We start from the raw sequence: 26,083 nt of genomic DNA on the forward strand, positions 1-26,083 counted from the left end.
CCATTCCCAAGAGGTGTCCAACGCCTTACAGCAGGGACCTGTAGCCCTAGAGATACTGTTGGTCTCCACTTCCAATCAGCCCCAGCCAGGATGGCCAATGGTCAGGGATGTTGGGTAATGCAGCAGGGAATGGTAGTGCAGCAGTATCTGAAAGGCCACAGGTTCCCTGTCTTACCTCCACCCTTAGAAATTATCTCTTAGCTAAAATGAGATGGTCAGAAATGAGTCCAGTTAGCATCCAGTAGTTGGTTGCCAATCCCAAGGAACTGACATGTCCCCTTGAGCTATGGCAATGCCTCTTGTTTGAGTGGATGGAGGCTGAAGAGGGGTGTATGTGCGTATGTGTGTTGAACTAGAAACTGTTGACATTTGAATGGGTGGAATGTAGCCTATTGTATAAAAGGTGAGAGTCACATCTACCCACTTTTGCCTCAGGTCCTCCTACGAGGGATGGGTGAGAATTTCGATTCAGTTCGCATTTCAAGCAGAATTTATCAAATTTGCAATTTCTTAAACAATAGGAGAACCGAAACACAGCCATCCTTCAAAATTTGCATTTATTAGAATTTGGGGATGCAGTTTGCCAACTAAACAACATTTACAAAAATGCATCTATTAGAGGGAAGTGTGCATAAAAATGAATATGTGAGTGAAAATAACATGCAAAAAGGCATGAAATGGCTTGCAAAAATGTGTCCCTTTGTCAAAACTGCCTACAAAAATGTGTTTATTTGGAGAAATTCACACTAAAATGGTGGAGAATTTTCATGAGGATTTAAAAAAATAAATAAATCACAGATTGCTGCAGAAATATAGAGAACTGACTTTAACATTGGAAAAATGAGAAACTGAGAGAACTGAAACAAACAGATCTTTCCATCCCTACCTCCTACCCATGGGCAAGCCCCTCCCGGGCAGCTTCCCTAGGAAGAAACATGGCCCCCAGGCTGAAAAGGATCCCAGATGCCTGATTTCCCCTCTCCTCCCTTCCTTGAGTGGTAATGAATTTCCAGAGCCAGCCCATTAAAAAGTCATTTTTCTGTTCACACAAGGACATCTGCTTGGTCTGTTTGCAGCTGTGTGTTTGTGGTTCCTGCTTCAAAGGCAAACGTTAGAGAAAGAAAAGCCTGAGCCCCAACAATAATGCCATATTTCCTCTCCCTGCAAAACACAGCTAACCAAGGGAGGCTCAGAGCCCATTGTAGTTGGAGCCAGTAATAGACATGTGCCTTTCTGCCATCAATCCTGGTGGGCAGTAGGGGTACGAACCATTTTTTCCCCAGCCAGGGAGGTCAGGAAGGCAGACTAACAGTTGCTTTATAAAGATTTTAGCGAAATTGAGTTAGCATGTGGTGCTGTGGCCAGTGTCAAAATCATTTCAAAACAGGAAACACTTCACGAAATGTTTTTGCGGTTAGTTGCATAGGAAGTGGGAAACTGCCAAATTCACTCATGAACTGCAGAACAACATAAGAACATAAGAAGAGCCTGCTGGATCAGGCCAGTGGCCCATCTAGTCCAGCATCCTGTTCTCACAGTGGCCTACCAGGTGCCTGGGGGAAGCCCGCAAGCAGGACCCGAGTGCAAGAACACTCTCCCCTCCTGAGGCTTCCGGCAACTGGTTTTCAGAAGCATGCTGCCTCTGACTAGGGTGGCAGAGCACAGCCATCATGGCTAGTAGCCATTGATAGCCCTGTCCTCCATGAATTTGTCTAATCTTCTTTTAAAGCCGTCCAAGCTGGTGGCCATTACTGCATCTTGTGGGAGCAAATTCCATAGTTTAACTATGCGCTGAGTAAAGAAGTACTTCCTTTTATCTGTCCTGAATCTTCCAACATGTCCTGAATCTTCCAACAACAAGCCTCTGCACTGAAACTTTGCAAAGGATCCAAGCCTGGGTCTGGACAGGGAGCACAGCTCACTTTTGCATGCCTCCCAGGGTTTTTCAAACTTTGACACTGCATTGGGTATTTCCTGTGTTGCATAGCATTGTATTAAAATAGAGGAATACATGGATTTTTCAGTCTGGCCTTCTTTGGAGAGCTGCATTGATCTCTGCATTGATCTCTTCTTTGGAGAGCTGCGTTATCTAATAACAGGATCTAATAAATTAATCACAATGAGGGTTGTGAACTTTATATATGCTGTGCAATTGTTACGATTTGAAATCTCACATAGTTAATCTGAGCATTTTATGAATGTTAAAATTGAATTAGAACAATTGAGTGCGGTCTCTGTAAATTCATATTTTATTACCTAATTTTTCATCTTATTTGTGGCCTCCGTGATTTTATATTCTATTACTTACTTATATTTTATTGGTATTATATTATATGCTTGTATTAGGAGGGGTTTGACCACAAAATAAAGGATACTACTGATGCATTGATCTCACCCTTGCCTGGCCTGAGTCCCTTTGACTGGGAGCATGGGCAGGGTGGAGGGAGAGGCAGCTTGTCTGATGCTCCTCCCCTTTTCTGAAAAAAAAATGCTTCTTCCCTTTGATTCTACAAAACATTCCCAGCTGCATCAGACAGAGTCAGAGACCTTGCTATCATCAAGAGTTCCAAACAAGCCCGGATCTCAGTTCTAGGCAACATTTGGAATTGACTCCTTTTACCCTCAGCCTCCTTGCTACCTTTATAGTTATCGGTGAGTATCTTGGACTGCTTGAGATTGGAAACTTTGAAAGCTGATGGGTGGTGGGGATGGTGGAAAGGGTTTGCCTTCTGGTGTTACTGAGAAAATTCATGACATGCTGCCGTTAACACAAATCTTTCTCTGCAAACTGTCCTCTCATTCAGTACAAGAATTCATTAATCGGCAAAAAACCTGGCGGTTTAAGAACGTACCTATAGCCAACAGATATTTCTATCAAACCTTAAAAAGCAGGGAAATTGGGTAGCTATAGTGAAGGCACCAGGGGAGCAGGAGACCTGACCTCCTCTCTGAGATATTGTACTGCCCTACAAATTTGTCGAAATGCAAACCCAATTTGGGTTGGTCTTTCACAGTCCAATGCACTTCCTGTGTAGCTTGGAAGAATTTGGTAACGTGTGCCCCTGAGCATATGGTGAGTGGTGGCAACACCTGCAATCAGCCCAAATAATAGAGTTGGCTATAGGTATGTTCTTAAACCACAAGGTTTTTTGCCTATTAGTGAATTTCTCTGCTTTTTAATCCAGGAGGTAAGAAATGGGATCTTGTGCAAGTTTGCTGAAAATGGATTGATCATTTGCATGCTTATTGAGTTCAGTGGGATCTACTCCCCTGCAATCATGCTTAGGATAGGTGAAACTGACCACAGGGGGATGGGGAGGGAAAGAGGAGCAGGGAGGGGAGGGACGGCAGAGGAGAGGAGAGGGATGGGAGCAAGCAGGAGGGGGAGGGGAGGAGAAGGACAGGTTTGATCATTTGCAAGTTTATTGAGTTCAATGGGATTTACTCTTGTGCAATCATGCTTAGGATAGGTAAAACTGACCAGGGAGGGAGGGCTGGAGTGGGTAGGGGAGAAGGAAGAGGGGAGGGCAGGAGGAAGGGAGAGGAGAGGGGAAGGAGGGGAAAGGCAAGTCTGATCATTTGCATGCTTATTGAGTTCAATGGGATTTACTCTTATGCAGTCATGGTTAGGATAGGTAAAACTGACCATGGGGAAGGAGGAGGGGGAGGGGAGAGGAGAGGGAAGGGAAAATGGAGGGGAGAGGAGAGCAGAAGGAGGGGGAGGGGGAAGGAGGGGATTGGAGGGGGGGCAAAGGAAGGGGGAGGTGAGGTTTGATCATTTGTGTGCTTATTGAGTTCAATGATATTTACTCCCATGCAATCATGCTTAAGATAGTTAAAACTAACCATGGGGAGGAGGGGGAGGGGAGGAGGAGGAGGAAGGAGGGGATTGGAAGGGGGGAGGGAGGGGCAAGGGGAGGGGGAGAGAAGGGGCAACTGCCTGCTCCCCTGTGCTCATCATGCATATTTGGACATTTTAAAATGCTGTAAGTTTCTAGTACTCTTTGTGCACCAGGGAAAATGAGAACAACCTTGGAAACGATTGGCCTTAGAACTATCTTAATAGAAGAAATGCAGAATGCAAAACAACCTACAAGTTTCTCAAGGACAATTGAAGATCATGTGGCTTAATTGGCTAGTTGTGAGAAAAGAGAGAAATGAGCAGAAGTGTTTGGGGGGGAAAGAAGAAGCAGATGTGGAGTTGGCAACAATGTTAGGGAATTTCCAAATCTGGGAGTTGCATCATCTTAACGCACATCTTCAGTGTGGCGCTGTATCTCAGCATTTGACTATTTGGAAGTCTGACCTTTCTGGCTGCTTCTGAAGATTCCACCCAAAGTCACTCCTCTCTATCTTGTTTACTGAAGAAGTGGTTGTTGCCTGGATGGAGGGGGGAAGGGAGAGGGAGGGAGGGAGGGAGGTGGGGAAGTGCTATTCTAGCCATTTTACAAAATGAGGTGTGAGACTGAGGTGGGAGCATTCTGGCTTCATATTGCAAGTGGGCAGCAGCGATATGTGGCTAGAACCAGGGTGACCAGGGTTCAAATCCGTATTTATCCAGAAAGCTCAACTGGGTGCCTTTGGGATAGTCTCTATCTCTCATCTTAACCTACCTCACAGGGCTGTTGTGAGGTAAATTGAACAGGGGGAGAGAAACCTGCCTTCCGAACATGAAAACAAAATGTCAAAAATGCCACCCGTGCAGGTGATGTGCACACCAGGGTAAAAGGGTTTAGCGGAGCTCCTTTTGCAGACAGAGCGTTGGCAACTGTTGATGTACAAAATTAAATTCTGGTTTATAGGTACGGCCCAAAGAAGAGAACCATCGTGGGAAAGAGCCTGTAAATCAGGGGTTGGTAGGGTTCTTTTTTGGCCCAAAGGCTGCATATTCTTCTAGGCAAACTTCCAGGGCCAACTGGCAGTGTTGGGTGTGGCTGTAAACACACATGAGCAGAGCAATGAATGTGAGGTTAAAGGGTGGACTTCCGGGAAGGGTGACTTAGCCTGTGCCTGCTTTTGAGACGGGCTCCTGCCTCAAAAGAAGCTTATTCAGATATATCAGTCAGTTTTTTCTTTTTTTTTTGACTGATTAAACTTCTCCCGGGTAGGGAGAAACGAAGAGATTAACCTCAAAGCCTATTTTTGTTGGGACGACCAGATCTCATTAATTTATGGGACGAGGTCCAGCCGACGAAGGTGGGACGGATTTTCAACAGCAAGCTCTATCTGTTAAAGCGAACGTTCACCTTATCTTCTAAGAGAGAACGCACTAACAGGCAAGCACCCTTCTTTCTATATTTTTCTTTTACTTGACTTAAATTGTTGCTGTTTAAAAGAGATTTGCCAGATTGATCAGTTTTTGACATCTCACTGGGGAGCCATAACTTCTCTCTGCTACGCACTAATTAATAGCTTATCTCTGTTTTTGTTGCAAAAAGCTGTCCTGGATTTGCATTCTAAAGATATACACAGAAGAGGGATTTCTATTCCAGATTTTTATTTTGAAAAATATTATACTGTTTTGAGACTACTCTCTTTTTGGTCTATTTTATTTTGACGAATCTGTTTCTTGACGATTGCCATTAATTGTTTCGATCCTGGGAACTGCATTTTGTTTACTTAACTATTGGAGAGATAAGGCTGTCTGCTCTGTTTATACTGTGATGTCACCAAGTTTGGAGTATTAACCCAATTGTTGCTGAAATAAGAAGTGGTTTTCCTATATTTTTCTTTTAAAATGGCAATTAAGAAAGTGGCTGAAAATCTGGAAATAACTATGTTTCAGAAAATAATGGATGAGATTGAGATAATGAAAATTGAATTGAGTAAAATGAAGCAGGAGATTAAAGATATAAGGGTCCCTGTGAGAGAGGTGACCCTGGAAGGGGTCCCTGTGAGAGAGGAGACCCCGGAGATTGGAACAGGGGTCCCTGTGAGAGAGGTGACCCTGGAGACTGGAATAGGGGTCCCTGTGAGAGAGGAGATCCCGGAGATTGGAACCAACGTGGAACAGGAACAAGATTTGGAGTCTATGGACTTTAGAAATAAAATCTATTGTTTGGAACTCAATGTTATCTCTGAAGAAATGAATGAAGATTCTAGAGATAAAGTTATCAATGGCATGGATAATCTTCTGGACTGGAATGATGTGATGGAGCCCAATATAGAGAAAATCTATGGAATTAACTGCAGCCATGTGACAATGGAAAAACTTTTAAGAGATGACCCAGTGTATTTTGAAAAAAAGAACAGAGATATGATTTTACAGCAGTATTTCAGCAACCTATTCAGAATGGATGGCAAGAAAATATTTGGGATAGAGGTAATCCCCATCAGACTCTTACTATATGACTATGGCTTTGACAGCAAGATTATTATGGAATACTGATAATGGAAGATTGGATATTGAAATTACTGGACTTAACAAGACTACTGAAGATGGAAGATGGAAAATGGAACTAATAGAGATAATAGAACAATGGCTACTGAAATTATTGAACCTAACAGATTCTGATGTGATGGATTAATTGAAATGTTTATTTTGACTATGGTTATGACAATAAGATTATCATAATTAGTAATGAGATGGATTAATCGATATGCTTATCTGGAAAAAAAAATTGATAGATATATTTCTTAAAGAATTGAAACCTCTCTTTGACTTTTTGTGGAAAGAATAAAGTAATGTTTATGAGATTTGATGATTAAGTAAGATAACTACTGGAGGAAAGTGATTTTATAATATGACTTAAGAGACAGGATTGTTATATATTATAGACTTATAACTGATTTGATCTTTGACAAATGGGAAGTCAATATTTTACTCTTTATTTTTTATTTTTGTTTTTTTTTTCTTTTTTTCTTTTTGTTTAACTATTTTTGATTTTGTTTTTTGTCTTTGAATGTTTTATGATTTTGTCTTGTATGTTTTATGAAAATCTGAATAAAAATTATTGGAAAAAAAAAAAAAAAGAATGTGAGGTTAAAGGGTGTAGCCTGAGAAAAATCCCAAGGGCCAAATACAGAGACTTGGAGGGCCACATTTGGCCCCTGGCCTTGAGATCCCCCATCCCTGCTGCAAATATTCTAGGAGTGGTAATAACATAGCAGAGGCGAAGACGAGAGCTCAAATAAGAGTACAGCAAGAGAAATAAGGTTTTTGAATGTTTCTACCTCTCTTTTTTTTAAGAGAAGATCTATGTTGGAAACCTGTAGAGGAAAGGTTAGGACAGTGGCTCTCAACCAACCCCCACCCCGGTAAGCCTCCTGAAAATTGCTGGGGCTCTCAGCAGACTGCTTGATTTTTGTTCTATAAATCCAAGCAGATGCATAATTCATTCTAATGCAATGGATGTGACTGTTTTTGTGAGCCAGGTTCTATGAAGGTGATCTCTGCAATCAGAAATAAATTAAATGACGTGCTGGGCTGAGTACAGATATTCTTGACTGTTCCACAGCCTTTCTGTAGACCACGTAAATGGATTTTGCAGGCCCCAGTTTGAGCATGAGTGTGGTACAGTGGTTAGAGTGTTGGACTAGGACTTGGGAGATGAGACAGGAGACAGCGTCCGAGCGGCCTGCCAGCCTCAGCAGGAGTAGAGGCCAGCCAGGGCCGGCTCCTTCTTAGCCCCGGAGCTGGTTCCCCTGCTCCAGAAAGGATGGCCGGCCGCTTCAACCATCATGCTGTGGGCGCCGCTGGGCTGCAGCGGCTGCGATGGGCCCCCCCAGCCAGAGACTGGTGAGCCCCATCACGGCCGCTGCCGCCCAGCGGCACCCACAGCAGGAGGGGTGAAGCGGTTGGGCCGGGGCTACGAAGGGCTGTGCAAAGCCTCTCTGGGCTACGAAGGGCTGTGCAAGGCCTCTCTGGGCTACGAAGGGCTGTGCAAGGCCTCTCTCTCTCTCTCTCTCTCTCTCTCAGCAAGGGCCTACCACACCAAGAGGCCTGTTTACCCGGAACCGATTCCCCTCTGCGTGACGACGGCCGAGCGAGGGCCTGGCTACCAACGAGCCGGGCCACCCTCTCACCGGCTCCTGCAACCGAGAGGCCTTCTTACCCCACAGCAGATTTGACGAGGTGCTCTACTCGCTGCTGCCTGGCAACGCCTCAAGTTCCCCTCCTCTCTCTCCAGCCACAGTCCCCGCCTCAATGAGAAAGGGCGGGAAGGCGGCCAGCCACATATGTCAATCACGCATGCGTAGCTGGGGGGAATGCTCAAAAGCCGGAGATTGACGTCTTAAAAGAACCTATGGCCGGAGGCCAGAGACGGCCCCCTTTTGCCAGAGACTCTGGCAGAAAACCGGAGATCTGGCAATCCTAGTAGCGTAACACAGAGAGTCAGTGAGTTGGCCAGAAGTATAGTTGCTCCTAAGGGATAATCAAAACAGCTGGTATAGCACAGCGAGGAGGAGAGCCTGGCTGGGAGTCCAGAGTCTGTGAGTTCAAATCCCCGCTTATGTCTCCTGGGTGTCAAGGACCAGCTAATGATCACCCCTACAGTGAATGGCTCAGGGGTTACGCACCCTGCCACCTGTGCAGCCGTGGGCAAGCTGCATAGTCCCAAGCAGCCCAGTTGCCCCCCGGCTGGCAGTTGCAGACAAAGAAAGGCTGGCTTGTGCAGTTGTGGCAAGCTGAGCAGGCCCTAGCCAGCTGGGGAGGACTAGCCTCAGAGGGAGGCAATGGTAAACCCCCACTGAATACCGCTTACCATGAAAACCCTATTCATCAGGTCGCCATAAGTCAGGATCGACTTGAAGGCAGTCCATTTCCAAGGGATAATCATATATAGTGCAAACGCCTCTGAATGAAGTTCCTAAATACAGATCATCAAACCTACCTATCACCTAGTTATTCGCCCAGACTGTTGGCGCTGATCTCTTTTCTGTCCTTAAAAGGAAACTGTTTACTTGGTGATTAGCTTCCAGGAATGTTTTGGTTTGGAGCATCACACTGAGCTTGCAAGACTGCAAGGCTTCTGCCTCAGGCTGCCAATTACGGGTATCATCACCAAACTGTGAATTATTTATTGTTGCATTTTTACTGCCAGGAAGTGGAAAGAGGTGGCTGAGGGATTTTCTGGCTCAACTTGAATGGCCTTGAGTTCTGTATACCTTGATGGGGGGAGCAATGTTTGCTGCTCTGTCGTAAGCAGAGCTTATTCTCATGTGCAGCTAGACACAGTTTGTGCAGTGTCAAAAAAACTGTGTAGTGTGAAATAAGTTTTTGTGCAGTAGAGCATATGGGATTTCATAAGGAGCAAGGTAAAAAGAAATAGATGAGAAAAGAGAAAATGAAGATAAATACTGGCTCCTTTTAAATCTTCATCAGCTTATAGATGAAAGGCAGCACTTTGGGGGGTAAAAAATGAGGTGCTGGTACTTACCTTGGTAAAAGCACAGTAGGTGCCAGTGCAAAATGGCTGACAGATGGAGCAAAAAAAGATGTGCGGAGTCGATCTATACGTGAAAGAAGGCATTGAATCCAGCAAGCTCGAAACCCCAAAAGAGGCAGACTCCTCCACAGAACCGTTGTGGGTGGTGATACCATGCCCCAGGAGGGACTTAATACTGGGAACGATCTATCGTCCCCCTGATCAAAATGCTCAGGGAGACCTTGAGATGAGATATGAAATTGAGGAAGCATCCAAACTAGGAAATGTGGTAGTAATGGGTGACTTCAACTACCCGGACATAGACTGGCCACATATGTGTTCCAGTCATGACAAAGAAGCAAAGTTTCTAGATATTCTTTTTTTTTTTTTTTTTCAATAATTTTTATTCAGATTTTCATAAAACATACAAGACAAAATCATAAAACATTCAAAGACAAAAAACAAAATCAAAAATAGTTAAACAAAAAGAAAAAAAGAAAAAAAAAACAAAAATAAAAAATAAAGAGTAAAATATTGACTTCCCATTTGTCAAAGATCAAATCAGTTATAAGTCTATAATATATAACAATCCTGTCTCTTAAGTCATATTATAAAATCACTTTCCTCCAGTAGTTATCTTACTTAATCATCAAATCTCATAAACATTACTTTATTCTTTCCACAAAAAGTCAAAGAGAGGTTTCAATTCTTTAAGAAATATATCTATCAATTTTTTTTTCCAGATAAGCATATCGATTAATCCATCTCATTACTAATTATGATAATCTTATTGTCATAACCATAGTCAAAATAAACATTTCAATTAATCCATCACATCAGAATCTGTTAGGTTCAATAATTTCAGTAGCCATTGTTCTATTATCTCTATTAGTTCCATTTTCCATCTTCCATCTTCAGTAGTCTTGTTAAGTCCAGTAATTTCAATATCCAATCTTCCATTATCAGTATTCCATAATAATCTTGCTGTCAAAGCCATAGTCATATAGTAAGAGTCTGATGGGGATTACCTCTATCCCAAATATTTTCTTGCCATCCATTCTGAATAGGTTGCTGAAATACTGCTGTAAAATCATATCTCTGTTCTTTTTTTCAAAATACACTGGGTCATCTCTTAAAAGTTTTTCCATTGTCACATGGCTGCAGTTAATTCCATAGATTTTCTCTATATTGGGCTCCATCACATCATTCCAGTCCAGAAGATTATCCATGCCATTGATAACTTTATCTCTAGAATCTTCATTCATTTCTTCAGAGATAACATTGAGTTCCAAACAATAGATTTTATTTCTAAAGTCCATAGACTCCAAATCTTGTTCCTGTTCCACGTTGGTTCCAATCTCCGGGATCTCCTCTCTCACAGGGACCCCTATTCCAGTCTCCAGGGTCACCTCTCTCACAGGGACCCCTGTTCCAATCTCCGGGGTCTCCTCTCTCACAGGGACCCCTTCCAGGGTCACCTCTCTCACAGGGACCCTTATATCTTTAATCTCCTGCTTCATTTTACTCAATTCAATTTTCATTATCTCAATCTCATCCATTATTTTCTGAAACATAGTTATTTCCAGATTTTCAGCCACTTTCTTAATTGCCATTTTAAAAGAAAAATATAGGAAAACCACTTCTTATTTCAGCAACAATTGGGTTAATACTCCAAACTTGGTGACATCACAGTATAAACAGAGCAGACAGCCTTATCTCTCCAATAGTTAAGTAAACAAAATGCAGTTCCCAGGATCGAAACAATTAATGGCAATCGTCAAGAAACAGATTCGTCAAAATAAAATAGACCAAAAAGAGAGTAGTCTCAAAACAGTATAATATTTTTCAAAATAAAAATCTGGAATAGAAATCCCTCTTCTGTGTATATCTTTAGAATGCAAATCCAGGACAGCTTTTTGCAACAAAAACAGAGATAAGCTATTAATTAGTGCGTAGCAGAGAGAAGTTATGGCTCCCCAGTGAGATGTCAAAAACTGATCAATCTGGCAAATCTCTTTTAAACAGCAACAATTTAAGTCAAGTAAAAGAAAAATATAGAAAGAAGGGTGCTTGCCTGTTAGTGCGTTCTCTCTTAGAAGATAAGGTGAACGTTCGCTTTATCAGATAGAGCTTGCTGTTAAAAATCCGTCCCACCTTCGTCGGCTGGACCTCGTCCCATAAATTAATGAGATCTGGTCGTCCCAACAAAAATAGGCTTTGAGGTTAATCTCTTCGTTTCTCCCTACCCGGGAGAAGTTTAATCAGTCAAAAAAAAAAGAAAAAACTGACTGATATATCTGAATAAGCTTCTTTTGAGGCAGGAGCCCGTCTCAAAAGCAGGCACAGGCTAAGTCACCCTTCCCGGAAGTCTCAAGTTTCTAGATATTCTAAATGACTATTCCCTAGACCAGTTGGTCATGGAACCGAGCAGAGGGACGGCAACCCTGGACTTAATCCTCAGTGGGGACCGGGACCTGGTGCGAGATGTAAGTGTTGTTGAACCAATTGGGAGCAGTGACCATAGTGCTATTAAATTAAACATACATGTAACTGGCCAATTGCCAAGAAAATCCAACACGGTCACATTTGACTTCAAAAGAGGAAACTTCACAAAAATGAGGGGATTGGTAAAAAGAAAGCTGAAAAACAAAGTCCAGAGGGTTACATCACTCGAAAATGCTTGGAAGTTGTTTAAAAACACTATATTAGAAGCTCAACTGGAGTGCATACCGCAGATCAGAAAAGGTACCGCCAGGGCCAAGAAGATGCCAGCATGGTTAACGAGCAAAGTCAAGGAAGCTCTTAGAGGCAAAAAGTCTTCCTTCAGAAAATGGAAGTCTTGTCTGAATGAAGAAAATAAAAAAGAACACAAACTCTGGCAAAAGAAATGCAAGAAGACAATAAGGGATGCTAAAAAAGAATTTGAGGAGCACATTGCTAAGAACATAAAAACCAACAACAAAAAATTCTATAAATACATTCGAAGCAGGAGACCATCTAGGGAGGCGATTGGACCCTTGGATGATAAGGGAGTCAAAGGTGTCCTAAAGAACGATAAGGAGATTGCAGAGAAGCTAAATGAATTCTTTGCATCTGTCTTCACAGTGGAAGATATAGGGCAGATCCCTGAACCTGAACTAACATTTGCAGGAAGGGATTCTGAGGAACTGAGACAAATAGTGGTAACGAGAGAGGAAGTTCTAAGCTTAATGGACAATATAAAAACTGACAAATCACCGGGCCCGGATGGCATCCACCCGAGAGTTCTCAAAGAACTCAAAGGTGAAATTGCTGATCTGCTAACTAAAATATGTAACTTGTCCCTCGGGTCCTCCTCCGTGCCTGTGGACTGGAAAGTGGCAAATGTAACGCCAATCTTCAAAAAGGGATCCAGAGGGGATCCCGGAAATTACAGGCCAGTTAGCTTAACTTCTGTCCCTGGAAAACTGGTAGAAAGTATTATTAAAGCTAGATTAACTAAGCACATAGAAGAACAAGCCTTGCTGAAGCAGAGCCAGCATGGCTTCTGCAAGGGAAAGTCCTGTCTCAGTAACCTATTAGAATTCTTTGAGAGTGTCAACAAGCATATAGATAGAGGTGATCCAGTGGACATAGTGTACTTAGACTTTCAAAAAGCGTTTGACAAGGTACCTCACCAAAGACTTCTGAGGAAGCTTAGCAGTCATGGAATAAGAGGAGAGGTCCTCTTGTGGATAAGGAATTGGTTAAGAAGCAGAAAACAGAGAGTAGGAATAAACGGACAGTTCTCCCAATGGAGGGCTGTAGAAAGTGGAGTCCCTCAAGGATCGGTATTGGGACCTGTACTTTTCAACTTGTTCATTAATGACCTAGAATGAGGAGTGAGCAGTGAAGTGGCCAAGTTTGCTGACGACACTAAATTGTTCAGGGTTGTTAAAACAAAAAGGGATTGCGAAGAGCTCCAAAAAGATCTCTCCAAACTGAGTGAATGGGCGGAAAAATGGCAAATGCAATTCAATATAAACAAGTGTAAAATTATGCATATTGGAGCAAAAAATCTTAATTTCACATATACGCTCATGGGGTCTGAACTGGCGGTGACTGACCAGGAGAGAGACCTCGGGGTTGTAGTGGACAGCACGATGAAAATGTCGACCCAGTGTGCGGCAGCTGTGAAAAAGGCAAATTCCATGCTAGCGATCATTAGGGAAGGTATTGAAAATAAAACAGCCGATATCATAATGCCATTGTATAAATCTATGGTGCGGCCGCATTTGGAATACTGTGTACAGTTCTGGTCGCCTCATCTCAAAAAGGATATTATAGAGTTGGAAAAGGTTCAGAAGAGGGCAACCAGAATGATCAAGGGGATGGAGCAACTCCCTTACGAGGAAAGGTTGCAGCATTTGGGGCTTTTTAGTTTAGAGAAAAGATGGGTCAGAGGAGACATGATAGAAGTGTATAACATTATGCATGGCATTGAGAAAGTGGATAGAGAAAAGTTCTTCTCCCTCTCTCATAATACTAGAACTCGTGGACATTCCAAGAAGCTGAATGTTGGAAGATTCAGGACAGACAAAAGAAAGTACTTCTTTACTCAGCGCATAGTTAAACTATGGAATTTGCTCCCACAAGATGCAGTAATGGCCACCAGCTTGGATGGCTTTAAAAGAAGATTAGACAAATTCATGGAGGACAGGGCTATCAATGGCTACTAGCCGTGATGGCTGTGCTCTGCCACCCTAGTCAGAGGCAGCATGCTTCTGAAAACCAGTTGCCGGAAGCCTCAGGAGGGGAGAGTGTTCTTGCACTCACCTGCTGTAAATATACTAGGAGCGGTAATAACATAGCGGAGGCGAAGACGAGAGCACAAATAAGAGTACAGCAAGAGAAATAAGGTTTTTGAATGTTTCTACCTCTCTTTCTTTTTTTTAAGAGAAAATCTATGTAGGAAACCTGTAGAGGAAAGGTTAGGACAGTGGCTCTCAACCAACCCCCACCCCGGTAAGCCTCCTGAAAATTGCTGGGGCTCTCAGCAGACTGCTTAACTTTTGTTCTACAAATCCAAGCAGATGCATAATTCATTCTAATGCAATGGATGTGACTGTTTTTGTGAGCCAGGTTCTATGAAGGTGATCTCTGCAATCAGAAATAAATTAAATGACGTGCTGGGCTGAGTACAGATATTCTTGACTGTTCCACAGCCTTTCTGTAGACCACGTAAATGGATTTTGCAGGCCCCAGTTTGAGCATGAGTGTGGTACAGTGGTTAGAGTGTTGGACTAGGACTTGGGAGATGAGGGTTCGAATCCCCACACAGCCATGAAGCTCACTGGGTGACCTTGGGCCAGTCACTGCCTCTCAGCCTCAAGAAAACCCTATTCACAGGGTCGCCATAAGTCGGAATTGACTTGAAGGCAGTACATTTTTTTATTTAGGGTTTTCAAGGGAACCTTCCAGGGGCCGCAAGCCAGTGGTGGGCAGGGCCAGAGACAAAAGTGGGCAGAGCAAAAGTCTGGGTGGCCCAATGCAGGTGAATTTTACCTTTGCGCAGCAGGCTAGTTTCTACCCCTACTTGCACCCCCCTCTCTGTCCTTCATCCAGACAAGCCAGAAGCATCATTAGACTTCTAGGACTTGCTCCAGCCAGGCAAAAATACTCAGGATGTGGTGTGGCCTGGGAAGAGAGAGTGTGGCACAAGGAGAGTTCTGAGGGCCAGATACAGAGGCTCGGATGGCCACATTCAGCCCCTGAACCTGAGGTTCCCCCCCCCATGCATGCCAGCCTTGAACTCCTTGGGGAAAACGTATTGTAGAAATGCAGTCACAAACAAACCCCTGAAACAGGATACGCCTCACCCTGACAGAGTTAGCAATATTTCTTTTCATAAATAAACAGTTGCCTCTAGAGGGTGCTAAGAGAGAGAAGCAGGCACCAGAGAGTGCTAGGAGAGGGAAGTGCACATTTCAGACCTTTTCTCATCTGAGTTTGGAACTTTTGCCAGGAAAAAAGGATGTCTAATTATTAACTGTTTGCATGCAGCACTCTCCAAGAGGCACTCTCCAAGATACACAAGTCATTATTCAAAGCAAAACAAAGAGTAGACAATATCCCTGCCCTAGAGCAAATATATATATGGGGTGGCAGCGATCTGCAGATGCTCAGAGGCAATTTTGAATTCCCAGGGTAATTTCAACAGTAATCTCATGGTATGGTTTCCATTTCTGCAAGATCAGGGTTATGGTCTGAGGAAAACCTGACATATATAAGCTAGCATCAGGACTTTGTAGCCTTTCAGGTTTTATCTGACATTTTCCAGCAACTTCTTCAGCTTAGGATGCTTGATTCAATTCTTCAGTGCATGCATACTTCCTTCCTTACTGACATATATATATATATATATATATATAGTATATATAAGATCATCCGTGGTGCAGAGTGGAAAGCTCTGCTCACGGCCGGGGTTTGATTCCAATGGAAGGAGCAAGTCGAATCTCCGGTAAAAGGGGTCGAGGTCCACTCAGCCTTCCATCCATCCATGGTCGGTAAAATGAGTACCCGGCATATTGTAGGGGGTAAAGAAAGGCCGGGAAGGAACTGGCAATCCCACCCCATATATATGGTCTGCCTAGTGAACGTTGCAAGACGTCACCCTAAGAGTTGGAAACGACTCGCACTACAAGTGCGGGGACACCTTTACCTTTTTATAGTATATATAGTAATAATATATATATTTCTTCTTTTTTTCCCTCCAGAGGCTTCATCCCAGGGGTTTTCCTTCCTTGAAGAGACTTTGGTCACACAGTGCCTTTTGAATCACCATGCAGGCTATCCTGGGACTCCTTCTCTTTTCTGTGCTTCTCACAAGAGGTATTGGAGATGGGGAAGAAATTTGGTTTGCACTTAAGGTGGACCAACCTAAGTCGAGCTTCATGAAAAATATAGGAAGTGAAACATACCCAACCTTCAAAACTGACACTTTTCCAAATGTTGTTGTGCAATTTTCCAACCAAAAATTGCATACCCCCAACCCATATCTTAGGGGAAAGTGTGCATAAAAATGTATATATTAGTGGAAAGAGCACACAATTACATTGTATTAGGGGAAAAAACTTGCAAAATGTGCATATTAGGGAAAATTGCATAGAAACATGTGTATGTTAGGGGAAACGGGTGCAAAAATACTGATGAATTGTCATGAGGATTTAAACATAAAAATAAATAACCTGATGTGAAATTGTGACAAACTGGATTTAAGATTAGGAAAATGAGAAAGCTGAAATCAACAGTAGGGGTGGGGGAGAAATTCAATTAAGTTCTCATTAAAAGCCAAGTTTATCAAATTTTCACTTTCTGAAACAATATGAGAAGCAAAACATAACCATCCTTCAAAATTTGCACTTGTCCAATTTTTGTGGTGCAGTTCACCAGCTAGCATTAAAAAAAACACATATATTAGGGGAAAATGTGCATAAAAAGGAACATATTAATGATTATAACATAAAAACATGCATTATATTAGGAGAAATCGCTTGCCAAAATGTGTATATTAGTCAAAACAGCATGCAAAAATGTGTTTATTATACAGCCACAAGAGTGGCTGTATACTATAGCCAGCATGGATGTTTTGCATTCTGCAATGTTAAATTGAAAATACTTGCCCATGCCATTCTGCTCTTTCCCATAAGCTTATTTCAAAAGAAAACCTTACAAAACTTATAGCCCTGAACTCAGAAATGCTTGCTTAACAACCTTCTAAATTTTCATGGCGATACACAAAACAGTCAGAGAGAATTGAGAGTTCAAAGTGTGGGGACTTCCGGGAAGTGGTGCTGGCTGGTGGTTGTCTCTGAAGGAGCTCTGCCTCAGAGGAAGCTTTTTTCAGGTTAAAAGCCAGCCAAGAGGAATCTTGGACTGGCTTAAATGTTCTCCAAGGTATAGGAGAACCGATCAGATCTTCCACAAGACTTCGTTGAGCTGTCGGCGGCTGGAATTGATCAGGAAATTCCTGAGATAAGAAGGCAAGCCGATCGGCTGAAGACGGAGTCAGGAATTCCACGCAAGCTGAACTGGAATAAAGCGAAGCGTTTTTTCTTCTCTCAAAAAAAAAACGTTCTTAACCAGCGAGCCCACTTCTGCCTAAACCTTATCATTCGGTTTAAATTACTGCAATAAAAGGGATTTGTTTATGAATCAGCAATTGAGAAACCTGGGTGAGTCATACTTTTTCTCTTTTAAATATAATTAAGGAAGAAAGAAAATATAAACAACTTATATACTTTTTTTACGACAAAAAGCTGGCTTGAATTTGGACTTTTAAAGTTTAAAAACGGATGAGAGGTAATTATTATATTTTGGACTATTTTTCTCTTTGGACTATTTCTTGTTGGATGAATCCGCTGCTCGTATATGCTACTAATTGTTTAGTCTTGGCAACCAGAATTGTTTTGCATTCTTGGAAGCAGATAAGGACTGTGTTGTGCTGGCTGGATTTCAATAATAGGCCTGGAATATTAACTCTTCTTTTTGGTGGAGGGAAAAAAAGAAAAGAAATAGACTGCCCTTAGGTTCTGAAACAGTGATTAATATTAGAAATTAAAGGCCTCTTTTTGAAAATGACAACTAAAAAAACAACCAAGGCCCAGGGGCGAAGAGGTTCTATTGATACACAGGAAGAGGATATACCCCCAGAAATGTTTCAAAAAATAATGGAAGGGATTAATGCTATAAAACAGGAAATGAAACAGGAAATGAAAACTGAATTGACAGATATAAAAGACTATATTAAAACACAAGTGGATGAGATTAAAGGGACAATTGGGCAAATAAAGGAAGATGCAAAAAATACTAAAGAAAAGGTACAAACCTTGGAGAATAGAACAGATATACTAAATCTGGAACTAGAAAAAAATTTGGACTATTTAGCTGTGACTGAAATGAGAAATAAAGAGCATTGTTTGAGATTCCGTGCAATCCCTGAGGAAACAGGTGAAGACATTAGAGATAAAATTGTTAATGCTTTAGTAAAATTTCTGGACTTGAATGAAGATAGGATGGAATTTGAAATAGACAAAGTTTATAGAATTAACTCCAGATATGCAACAATGAAAAAAATTCCAAGAGATGTGCTTGTTCATTTCGTAAAGAAGACGACCAGAGATATGGTTTTACAGCAACACTTTAAATATACCTTTAAAATTGATGGTAAGGAAATACTGGTGATGAAGGAAATTCCTATTAGACTTTTACGTAAGAGAAAAGAATATGCTTTCCTTACAGAAAAACTTAAGCAATGCAAAATTCAATTTAGGTGGGACGTTCCAGAAGGAGTGATTTTTACATTCAGACAACAGAAATACAGACTGAATACTGTTCAAAAAGCAAGGGACTTCTTGAGAAAAGCTTCAAAAGATATGGAAGAAGATAAACTCAAAGATATGGATATAGTTCCTGGGAAACAAAGTCAACAAGGATATGCAGAGGAGGGGAAGGAAGATGATGGATCAAAAGGAGCATCAGGCAAATTTTAAAATACACGCTTAATGATGGATTACAAATACCTAACTTGGAATATAAATGGAGCCAACACGGCGCAGAAGAGAAAGAAAGTGTTTCATTATTTGAAAAAATTAAAATTGGATATAATTTGTCTACAAGAAATTCATATTCAGAAGAAAGATTCCAAATATCTGATTTGTAAAAATTTGGGTGAAGAATTTATTTCAGCTGGACCAAAAAAAAAAAATGGAGTTGTTCTCTATATTAACCCACAATTGCTTCCTAAATTGGTATTATTGGACGATAGTGGTAGATTTGTGGGGGTTGAAATTACTTTACAAGGTACAAACATTTTGATAGTGGGTATTTATGCCCCCAATGAAGATAAAACAAGGTTTTATACAGGACTTATGGAAAAATTGTCAGAGTTTTCATATGAGCATTGGTGTGTCATGGGTGACTGGAATGGGGTAATCTCACCAAAAATTGATAGGTTTTCTGAAAAAAATATCAAAGAGACACAAGGTAAATTACCGAAGATTTGTTTTGAACTCATGGAACATTTAGAATTGGTGGATACCTGGAGATATATAAATGATAATGCAAAGGAATTTACTTATTTTTCAGAAAGACATAAAACATTTTCGAGGATTGATATGATTTGGATGTCAAAAATTTTAGCGAAGGATATTTTTAAAATGGATATATTACCAAAAACTTTTTCGGACCACAATCCTGTGATATTAACTTTAAAAAAAAAAAATCTTGGATTTAGATGGAGACTAAATGAATCTTTATTACAGAATGATAAAGTAGTACAAGAATGTAAGAAGAAATTAAAGGAGTTCTTTGAATATAATTTATATAAAGGAACAAGTGAAAATATTGTTTGGGATACTAGTAAGGCATTTATGAGGGGATACTTTATTAAATGTAATTCTGAATTAAAAAAAAAGAAACAACAGAAAATGCAATTAATTTTGGAAGAAATAAAACAAAAAGAGGAAGAATTGAAAAAGAATCCAGCTAAAGTTTCTATTGTAAATCAAATTAAAATGTTACAGAAGCAAGTATCAATGTTGACAGTTAGAGAAATTGAAAGGAAATTAAATTTTGCTAAACAAAGGACTTTTGAATTTGCAAATAAACCTGGGAAATGGTTAGCATATAAATTAAGAAAAGAACGTCAAAAAAATATTATTTTAAAGATACAAGAAGGAGATGAGACGCTGACAGATAATGTAAAAATCAAAAAGATTTTTCATCAATATTACTCAACATTGTATAAGTGTCAAGAAATTCCATCTGAAAAAATAGAAGAGTATTTATCTAAACAGAATCTGCCGAAAATTACAGATTTTCAGAGACAAGTTATTAATGGCCCTATTACGTCAAGAGAGATATCTGAAGCTATAAATAAAATTAAATTAGGAAAGGCGCCAGGACCAGATGGGCTATCTGCAATGTATTATAAATGTTTGGAGGAAGAACTCTTGCTACCCTTACAGTCTACAATGAATTCTATTTTGCAAGAGGGAAAGATACCGGATAGTTGGAAAAATGCTAATATAACATTAATACCTAAAGAGGACCAAGATTTAACTAAAACAAAAAATTATCGGCCAATATCTCTACTGAATAATGACTATAAAATTTTTACAATGATTTTGGCTGAAAGATTGAAAATAATATTGCAACAATTTATTCAGGAAGATCAATCAGGGTTTTTACCTAAAAGACAATTACGTGACAACGTCAGGAATGTTTTGAATGTGTTGGAATATTTAGAACAACGAAATGATAAACAAGCAGCTTTGATTTTTTTAGATGCTGAAAAAGCATTTGATAATTTGAATTGGAAATTTATGTTCCAGGTTTTGGAGCAAATGGATTTTGGAGACAACTTTATAAAATGGATCAGATCGATTTATACATCACAGAAGGCCCAGATAATTGTTAATGGAGACTTAACGGATTCATGTGAAATACAAAAGGGTACAAGACAGGGATGTCCATTATCTCCCCTTTTATTTATTCTGGTTTTAGAAGTGCTGCTTAGAGATATAAGGCAAGATAAAAGGATTTCGGGATTAAAAATAAAAAAAGAAGAATATAAATTGAGAGCATTTGCTGATGATTTGATAATTGTACTAGAAAACCCTTTGGAAGGAATTCATATATTGATGGATAAATTAAAAGAATTTGGACCGTTAGCAGGATTTAAGATCAACAATCAAAAAACAAAGATGTTGGTGAAAAATTTAACTTTAAGGGAACAGAAAGAGTTAATGGACAAGACAGATTTTACAATAGAAAAAAAGTTGAAATATCTAGGCATCATCATGACAAATAAAAACTCAAAGCTGTTTCATAATAATTACGAAAAATTATGGACAGAGATTAAGAAAGACTTGCTAAGATGGGATAAACTACAACTGTCATTAATGGGTAGAATATCTGTGATAAAAATGAATGTATTACCGAGAATGATGTTTTTGTTTCAAACAATACCTGTAATATCCTCTGATTTACCTTTTAAACAATGGCAAAAAGATATTTCTAAATTTGTATGGCAAGGAAAAAAACCAAGAGTTAAATTTAAATTACTTCAAGACGCTAAAGAAAGAGGAGGACTGGGATTACCAAATTTGAGACTTTATTTTGCTGCCTGCTGTTTAGTCTGGATAAAGGAATGGATCTTATTGAGGAATAAAAGACTATTGGATTTGGAGGGCCACAATTTGAAGTGGGGATGGCATGGATATCTATGGTATGACAAAGTAAGAGTAAACGTAGACTTTAACAATCATTTTATAAGACGTTCTCTGTTGAAAATATGGAATAGATACAAACCAAGGTTTTATTCGAAAATACCATTATGTGTCTCAAGTCAAGAAGCGTTTTATAGAAGAGAAATGTCTGGAAAAGAGAAATGGTTAACTTATCAAGAACTATTAGAAAATGTACATGGAGAATACACAATGAAAGAGAGAGAACAATTGATAAAGGAAGGATATAGTTTTCATTGGTTTGCCTATTTACAATTGTTAGAAAGATATAAAATGGACAAGAAAATGTATGGGTTTGAAATAAGTAAATCTGATTTTGAAATAGGTTTGTATACAAATGATGAAAACATAATTGCAAAAATGTATAAACTTTTATTGAAAATGGATATGGAGGAAGAACAAGTAAAAGAGTGCATGGTAAAGTGGGCAAAAAATTTTGGTCATAACATACAAATGGATCAATGGGAAAATATGTGGAAAAAAGGCTTGAAATTTACATTATGTTATAATCTTAAAGAAAATTTTTATAAAATGATGTACCGTTGGTACATGACTCCAGAAAAGCTGTCAAAAATGTATAGTAATGTCTCTAATGTTTGTTGGAAATGTAAACAACAAGAAGGATCTTTTTATCATATGTGGTGGTCATGTAAAAAGGCGAAATTATTCTGGGCACAGATAGGTAGGAAGATGCAAAAAATTTTAAAGATAAATATTCAGTCAAAACCAGAATTTTTTTTACTGGGTTTTATGGATAAACAAATAGAAAAGAAATATGGAAGAATATTATTATATATGATTACGGCAGCAAGATTATTATATGCACAAAAGTGGAAAATGGAATCAATACCAACAATGGAAGAATGGCTACTGAAATTAATGGACTTAGTAGAAATGGATAAATTGACGTGTTTACTTAGAGAAAAATCGACAGATACATTCCTTAAGGATTGGAAGCCTCTCTTAGACTTTTTGTCGAAAGATCAAAATAAAATGATGATACTGGGATTTGATGATTAATTAAGACAGCTTATGGAGAAAAGGGATTCTGTATGTACATATTAAGGGACAGGTTTGATGTATATTATATACTTATAGCTGATCTGTGACAAATCGGAAGTCAACCATTTTATTTTTATTTTTTGTTGTAGTATTGTTATGTTTTTTCTTACTTTGTTTTGTTTGTTTTTTGGAAAAATTTGAATAAAAACTATATAAAAAAAAAAAAAAAAAAGAGAGTTCAAAGTGTGAAAAGAGAGGGGAAAAATCCGGACCAAGTTTTGTAAGGTTCTGTTTTGAAATGAGCTTATGCAAAGCATTAGAATGGCATGAGGGGTAATTTCAATTTAACATTGCGGGATGCGAAAAATCCATGCTGGCTATAGTATACAGCCACTCTCGTGTATAATATACATCACCCAGACTCTGTGAGAGGATGTTTGTAAGCAGTTTTGATGATAATACTTTTTCTATGTACTCATTCTGATGTTCATTATTGTTTTATGTTGTTTATATTGGTTTATGTTGTTGTTGTTGTGTGTGTATGAGTGTGGCCTGTTCGATCAACAAGCACTGAAATCTCAATCTTCCAGCTAGCTCTTTGGAATGCGAAAGTTGCACATCTACTTCTCAAGATTGTTCCGGCAAGAGAATCACTTGTCCTTCTGGCGCAGATGGCTGTATGAAGATAGTGACTGGAACCGGAGGTGAGAGGGATCATAAGCCTTTCCAGGCCAATGAAAAACTTGTGCTTTGTGTTAGCCTCATGAATACATGGAGCTGCCTTATGGGTCAAATGATGGGTAGATAGGGAGGAGGGAATCTGTAGCCCTCCAGGCATTGCTGTGTGTCCCAACACCCCTGACTATTGGCCATTTTGTCTGAGGCTGAGGGGAGGGGAGCCTTAACATTTGGAGGGCCACAGCAGGCCCACTAGCATTTGGGAGGGAACTGGCACATATGGGTTCAAATAGGGCTTGTATCAATGTTGTTTCAAAATTTTGGTCCAGATTTGGGGGGGCACTTTCAGGGCTTGGGCTTGTATCCAAAGAAGCGCTAGATCTCTCATTCTGTTAGCACAAGGATTTATGCTTGTGCAACACAACTTTCCCCCTCTCCCCTTTCTCTAAATATCTAAATCCTCCAAACACTCCAAACCCACCTCATGTGGGGTGCGCACCGAGGGAGAAAAGCAGGGGAGTGCCATTGTGCAAGGATAGATCCTTGTGCGGAATGAGTGCATTGGATGCCACCCAAACTTTTCAAGTGAAAGTGAAACAGAGGGGATGAAAGGGTTTATGGAGAGAGGAAAGGGCTTATAATTGCAGCGGGGGCTTCATATCTTCCCCCCTTTCCTGTTTTATCATCATCATCATCATCAATTTTCATTGTTAGTGATTCAGAAGCAGAGACTTGGCCAATGCCACAGACATTTACCCTTCCCAGAGAGCCCTGTTGTTGCTGCTGGCAGCTTGAGCAACAGTTAAAACAAGAAAATAAAAAGAAGGATAAAAATCTCCTTTGCCTTATTTGAAATCCCCCTCCCCACCTCCACAAAATCATTCCAAGAGTTGAATTATGATCCCTCCACCCCTCCATGAAACTCAAACATCCACCTCAATTTGTCATCTGTTTTTAGGGAGCAGTCATTTTTATTTATTTATACAAATATTTTTATACCACTGTTCGTCAAAAAAATCAAAGTGGTTTACAACAATCATACATATATTCAATAAAATACAATAAAACCGATGTAAATATCAGAAATCACTGGCTAACTATCACAGAACAATGTTGTCTTCATTGTCTGCATGAGCTAAAAACAATCCACTACTCTCAAAGCCAGTAATTTCAGCAGTTGCTGGGGACAGGACTTTCAGCCATTATAATGCCTGGGGAAACAGGAATGCTTTAAAAAAAAAAAACTCCTAATAATTACTAGTGAGGGAGACTGATGCACCTCACTAGGGAGTGCATTCCACAGACAGGGGACCACCACCGAGAAGGCCCTGTCACTTCTCACTGCCAACCAGGTAACCCTCAGTAGCAGCATCACCAATAGGGCCTCCCCTGTGGACCATAGAGCCCAAGATGGTTGAAACACACACACACACACACACACACAGAGAGAGAGAGAGAGAGAGAGAGAGAGAGAATTGCAGGAATCTTGATATGACTAGAACAACTTCTGGGTTTGTGATTAGTTCGTGCCACTTTGATTTTGTTAGTCATCTTTTTTTTTAAAGGCTAGATGTAAATGGGATAAGTAAGTGTGTCTGGGTCATAACAACTTGGGACACTGATTTTGCTGATAACTCACCTTTACCTTCTATCTCAAGGAGTGTCAATCACTATGAAGGCATGCACTAGGATGGCTGACTGTCAGAATCTTCAGGTAGGAAAGGCTGACCCAACCTCTGGATCTCTTGTTAAAGAGATTGTATGCAGCAAGGCCACTCCATCTTCTGGATCCCTCCTCCTGGCGCTCTCTGGGCTCCTGCTGAAGAAGATCCTCCTGTAATGACACACCTGTGGCAATTCAGCATGGAATAATGCTTCCTCCTCATTATTTGCACGTATGCAATCTTCTCTGGAGCTGCTCAGTTGGTGCTTGGGCCTTCTCTATGTTTTGCTGAACAGAAATGAATTAAAAACCAGTGAGGAAAAAAGAGATCTGAAATAGACTCATTTTCTGCTTCTGTTAATTTTGGGATGAGGGGTGGCTGAGGAAGGAATTTCTGTCACCATTCAAATTGGCTGGCTCAGGGCATAGCCAGCACAAAGTCCTCTTCCTCTTACAGGCCTACTATTCCGAGAATGGTTTAACAACCAATCCCTCATCCCAGTGAACTCTGGGAATTGTAGCTTTGTGAGGAGAATAGCTGTCTTCTAACAACTCCTAGCACCCTTAACAAACTGCAGTTCCCAGGATCCTTTGGGGGAAGCCATGACTGTTTAAAGTGGTATCATAGAACTTTAAATGTACAGTGCAGATGGAGCCTATGTCAGGGATAAGGAATTGTTGACACATAGATCTTAACCCCCTCCATGGCCTATGAGGCCTTTTTTTTACAAACCACACCTACCTGTCACACAGGTGTTACCTCTCAATCACCATGGCCACACCATGTTGATGTTGAAGATTTGCACCTTATGGTGGCACTTCCTGGACAAGCTGTGCTTCGTCTGGCTTTAATTGGGGCTTTTCTCTTTGTTTTCCTTCTTTCTGCATTTGAAATTGATGCCAACGCATCTGTTACTAAGATGGTTCCTAAGGATCCTTCCTGTCTCTGAAGCAGTTCAAGAGATGTTTTGTTTCCATTTGAAGACTGCTTCAGTGAGACTCCATCAAATGTGTGTGCTCCTGTGTGCCAGTTCTTAGCTAGGGACATGAAACAAGCTCTGAAATAGGAGTGATTAAGGAAGACATTTCCATTTAAAGCACTTCCT

At 40.3% G+C, this 26,083-nt stretch overlaps 1 protein-coding gene across 1 annotated transcript; it reads left to right on the top strand.

Moving 5' to 3' along the window:
- Nucleotides 1-2,506: 2,506 nt before the first annotated feature.
- LOC133370688 (phospholipase A2 inhibitor and Ly6/PLAUR domain-containing protein-like) lies at nt 2,507-25,304 on the top strand. Its single transcript, XM_061597338.1, has 4 exons — nt 2,507-2,652; nt 16,103-16,217; nt 23,227-23,340; nt 24,973-25,304. Exons 2-4 carry the CDS (start codon nt 16,169-16,171, stop codon nt 25,152-25,154), a joined length of 345 nt encoding a protein of 114 aa, XP_061453322.1. The 5' UTR covers nt 2,507-2,652; nt 16,103-16,168; the 3' UTR covers nt 25,155-25,304.
- The last annotated feature ends 779 nt before the right edge of the window (nt 25,305-26,083 follow it).

The sequence above is a fragment of the Rhineura floridana genome, chromosome 15 (genome assembly GCF_030035675.1).
Source record: "Rhineura floridana isolate rRhiFlo1 chromosome 15, rRhiFlo1.hap2, whole genome shotgun sequence".
Taxonomy (NCBI): Eukaryota; Metazoa; Chordata; class Lepidosauria; order Squamata; family Rhineuridae; genus Rhineura; species Rhineura floridana.

What these genes read in the sequence shown, in the direction of transcription:
- LOC133370688 (XM_061597338.1), top strand. Translation starts at nt 16,169, where the DNA reads ATGCAGGCTATCCTGGGACTCCTTCTCTTTTCTGTGCTTCTCACAAGA. An exon ending in TTCTGTGCTTCTCACAAGAG is followed by an intron (nt 16,218 to 23,226) that starts GTATTGGAGATG and finishes TCAATCTTCCAG; the next exon opens with CTAGCTCTTTGGAATGCGAA. An exon ending in GATAGTGACTGGAACCGGAG is followed by an intron (nt 23,341 to 24,972) that starts GTGAGAGGGATC and finishes TTCTATCTCAAG; the next exon opens with GAGTGTCAATCACTATGAAG.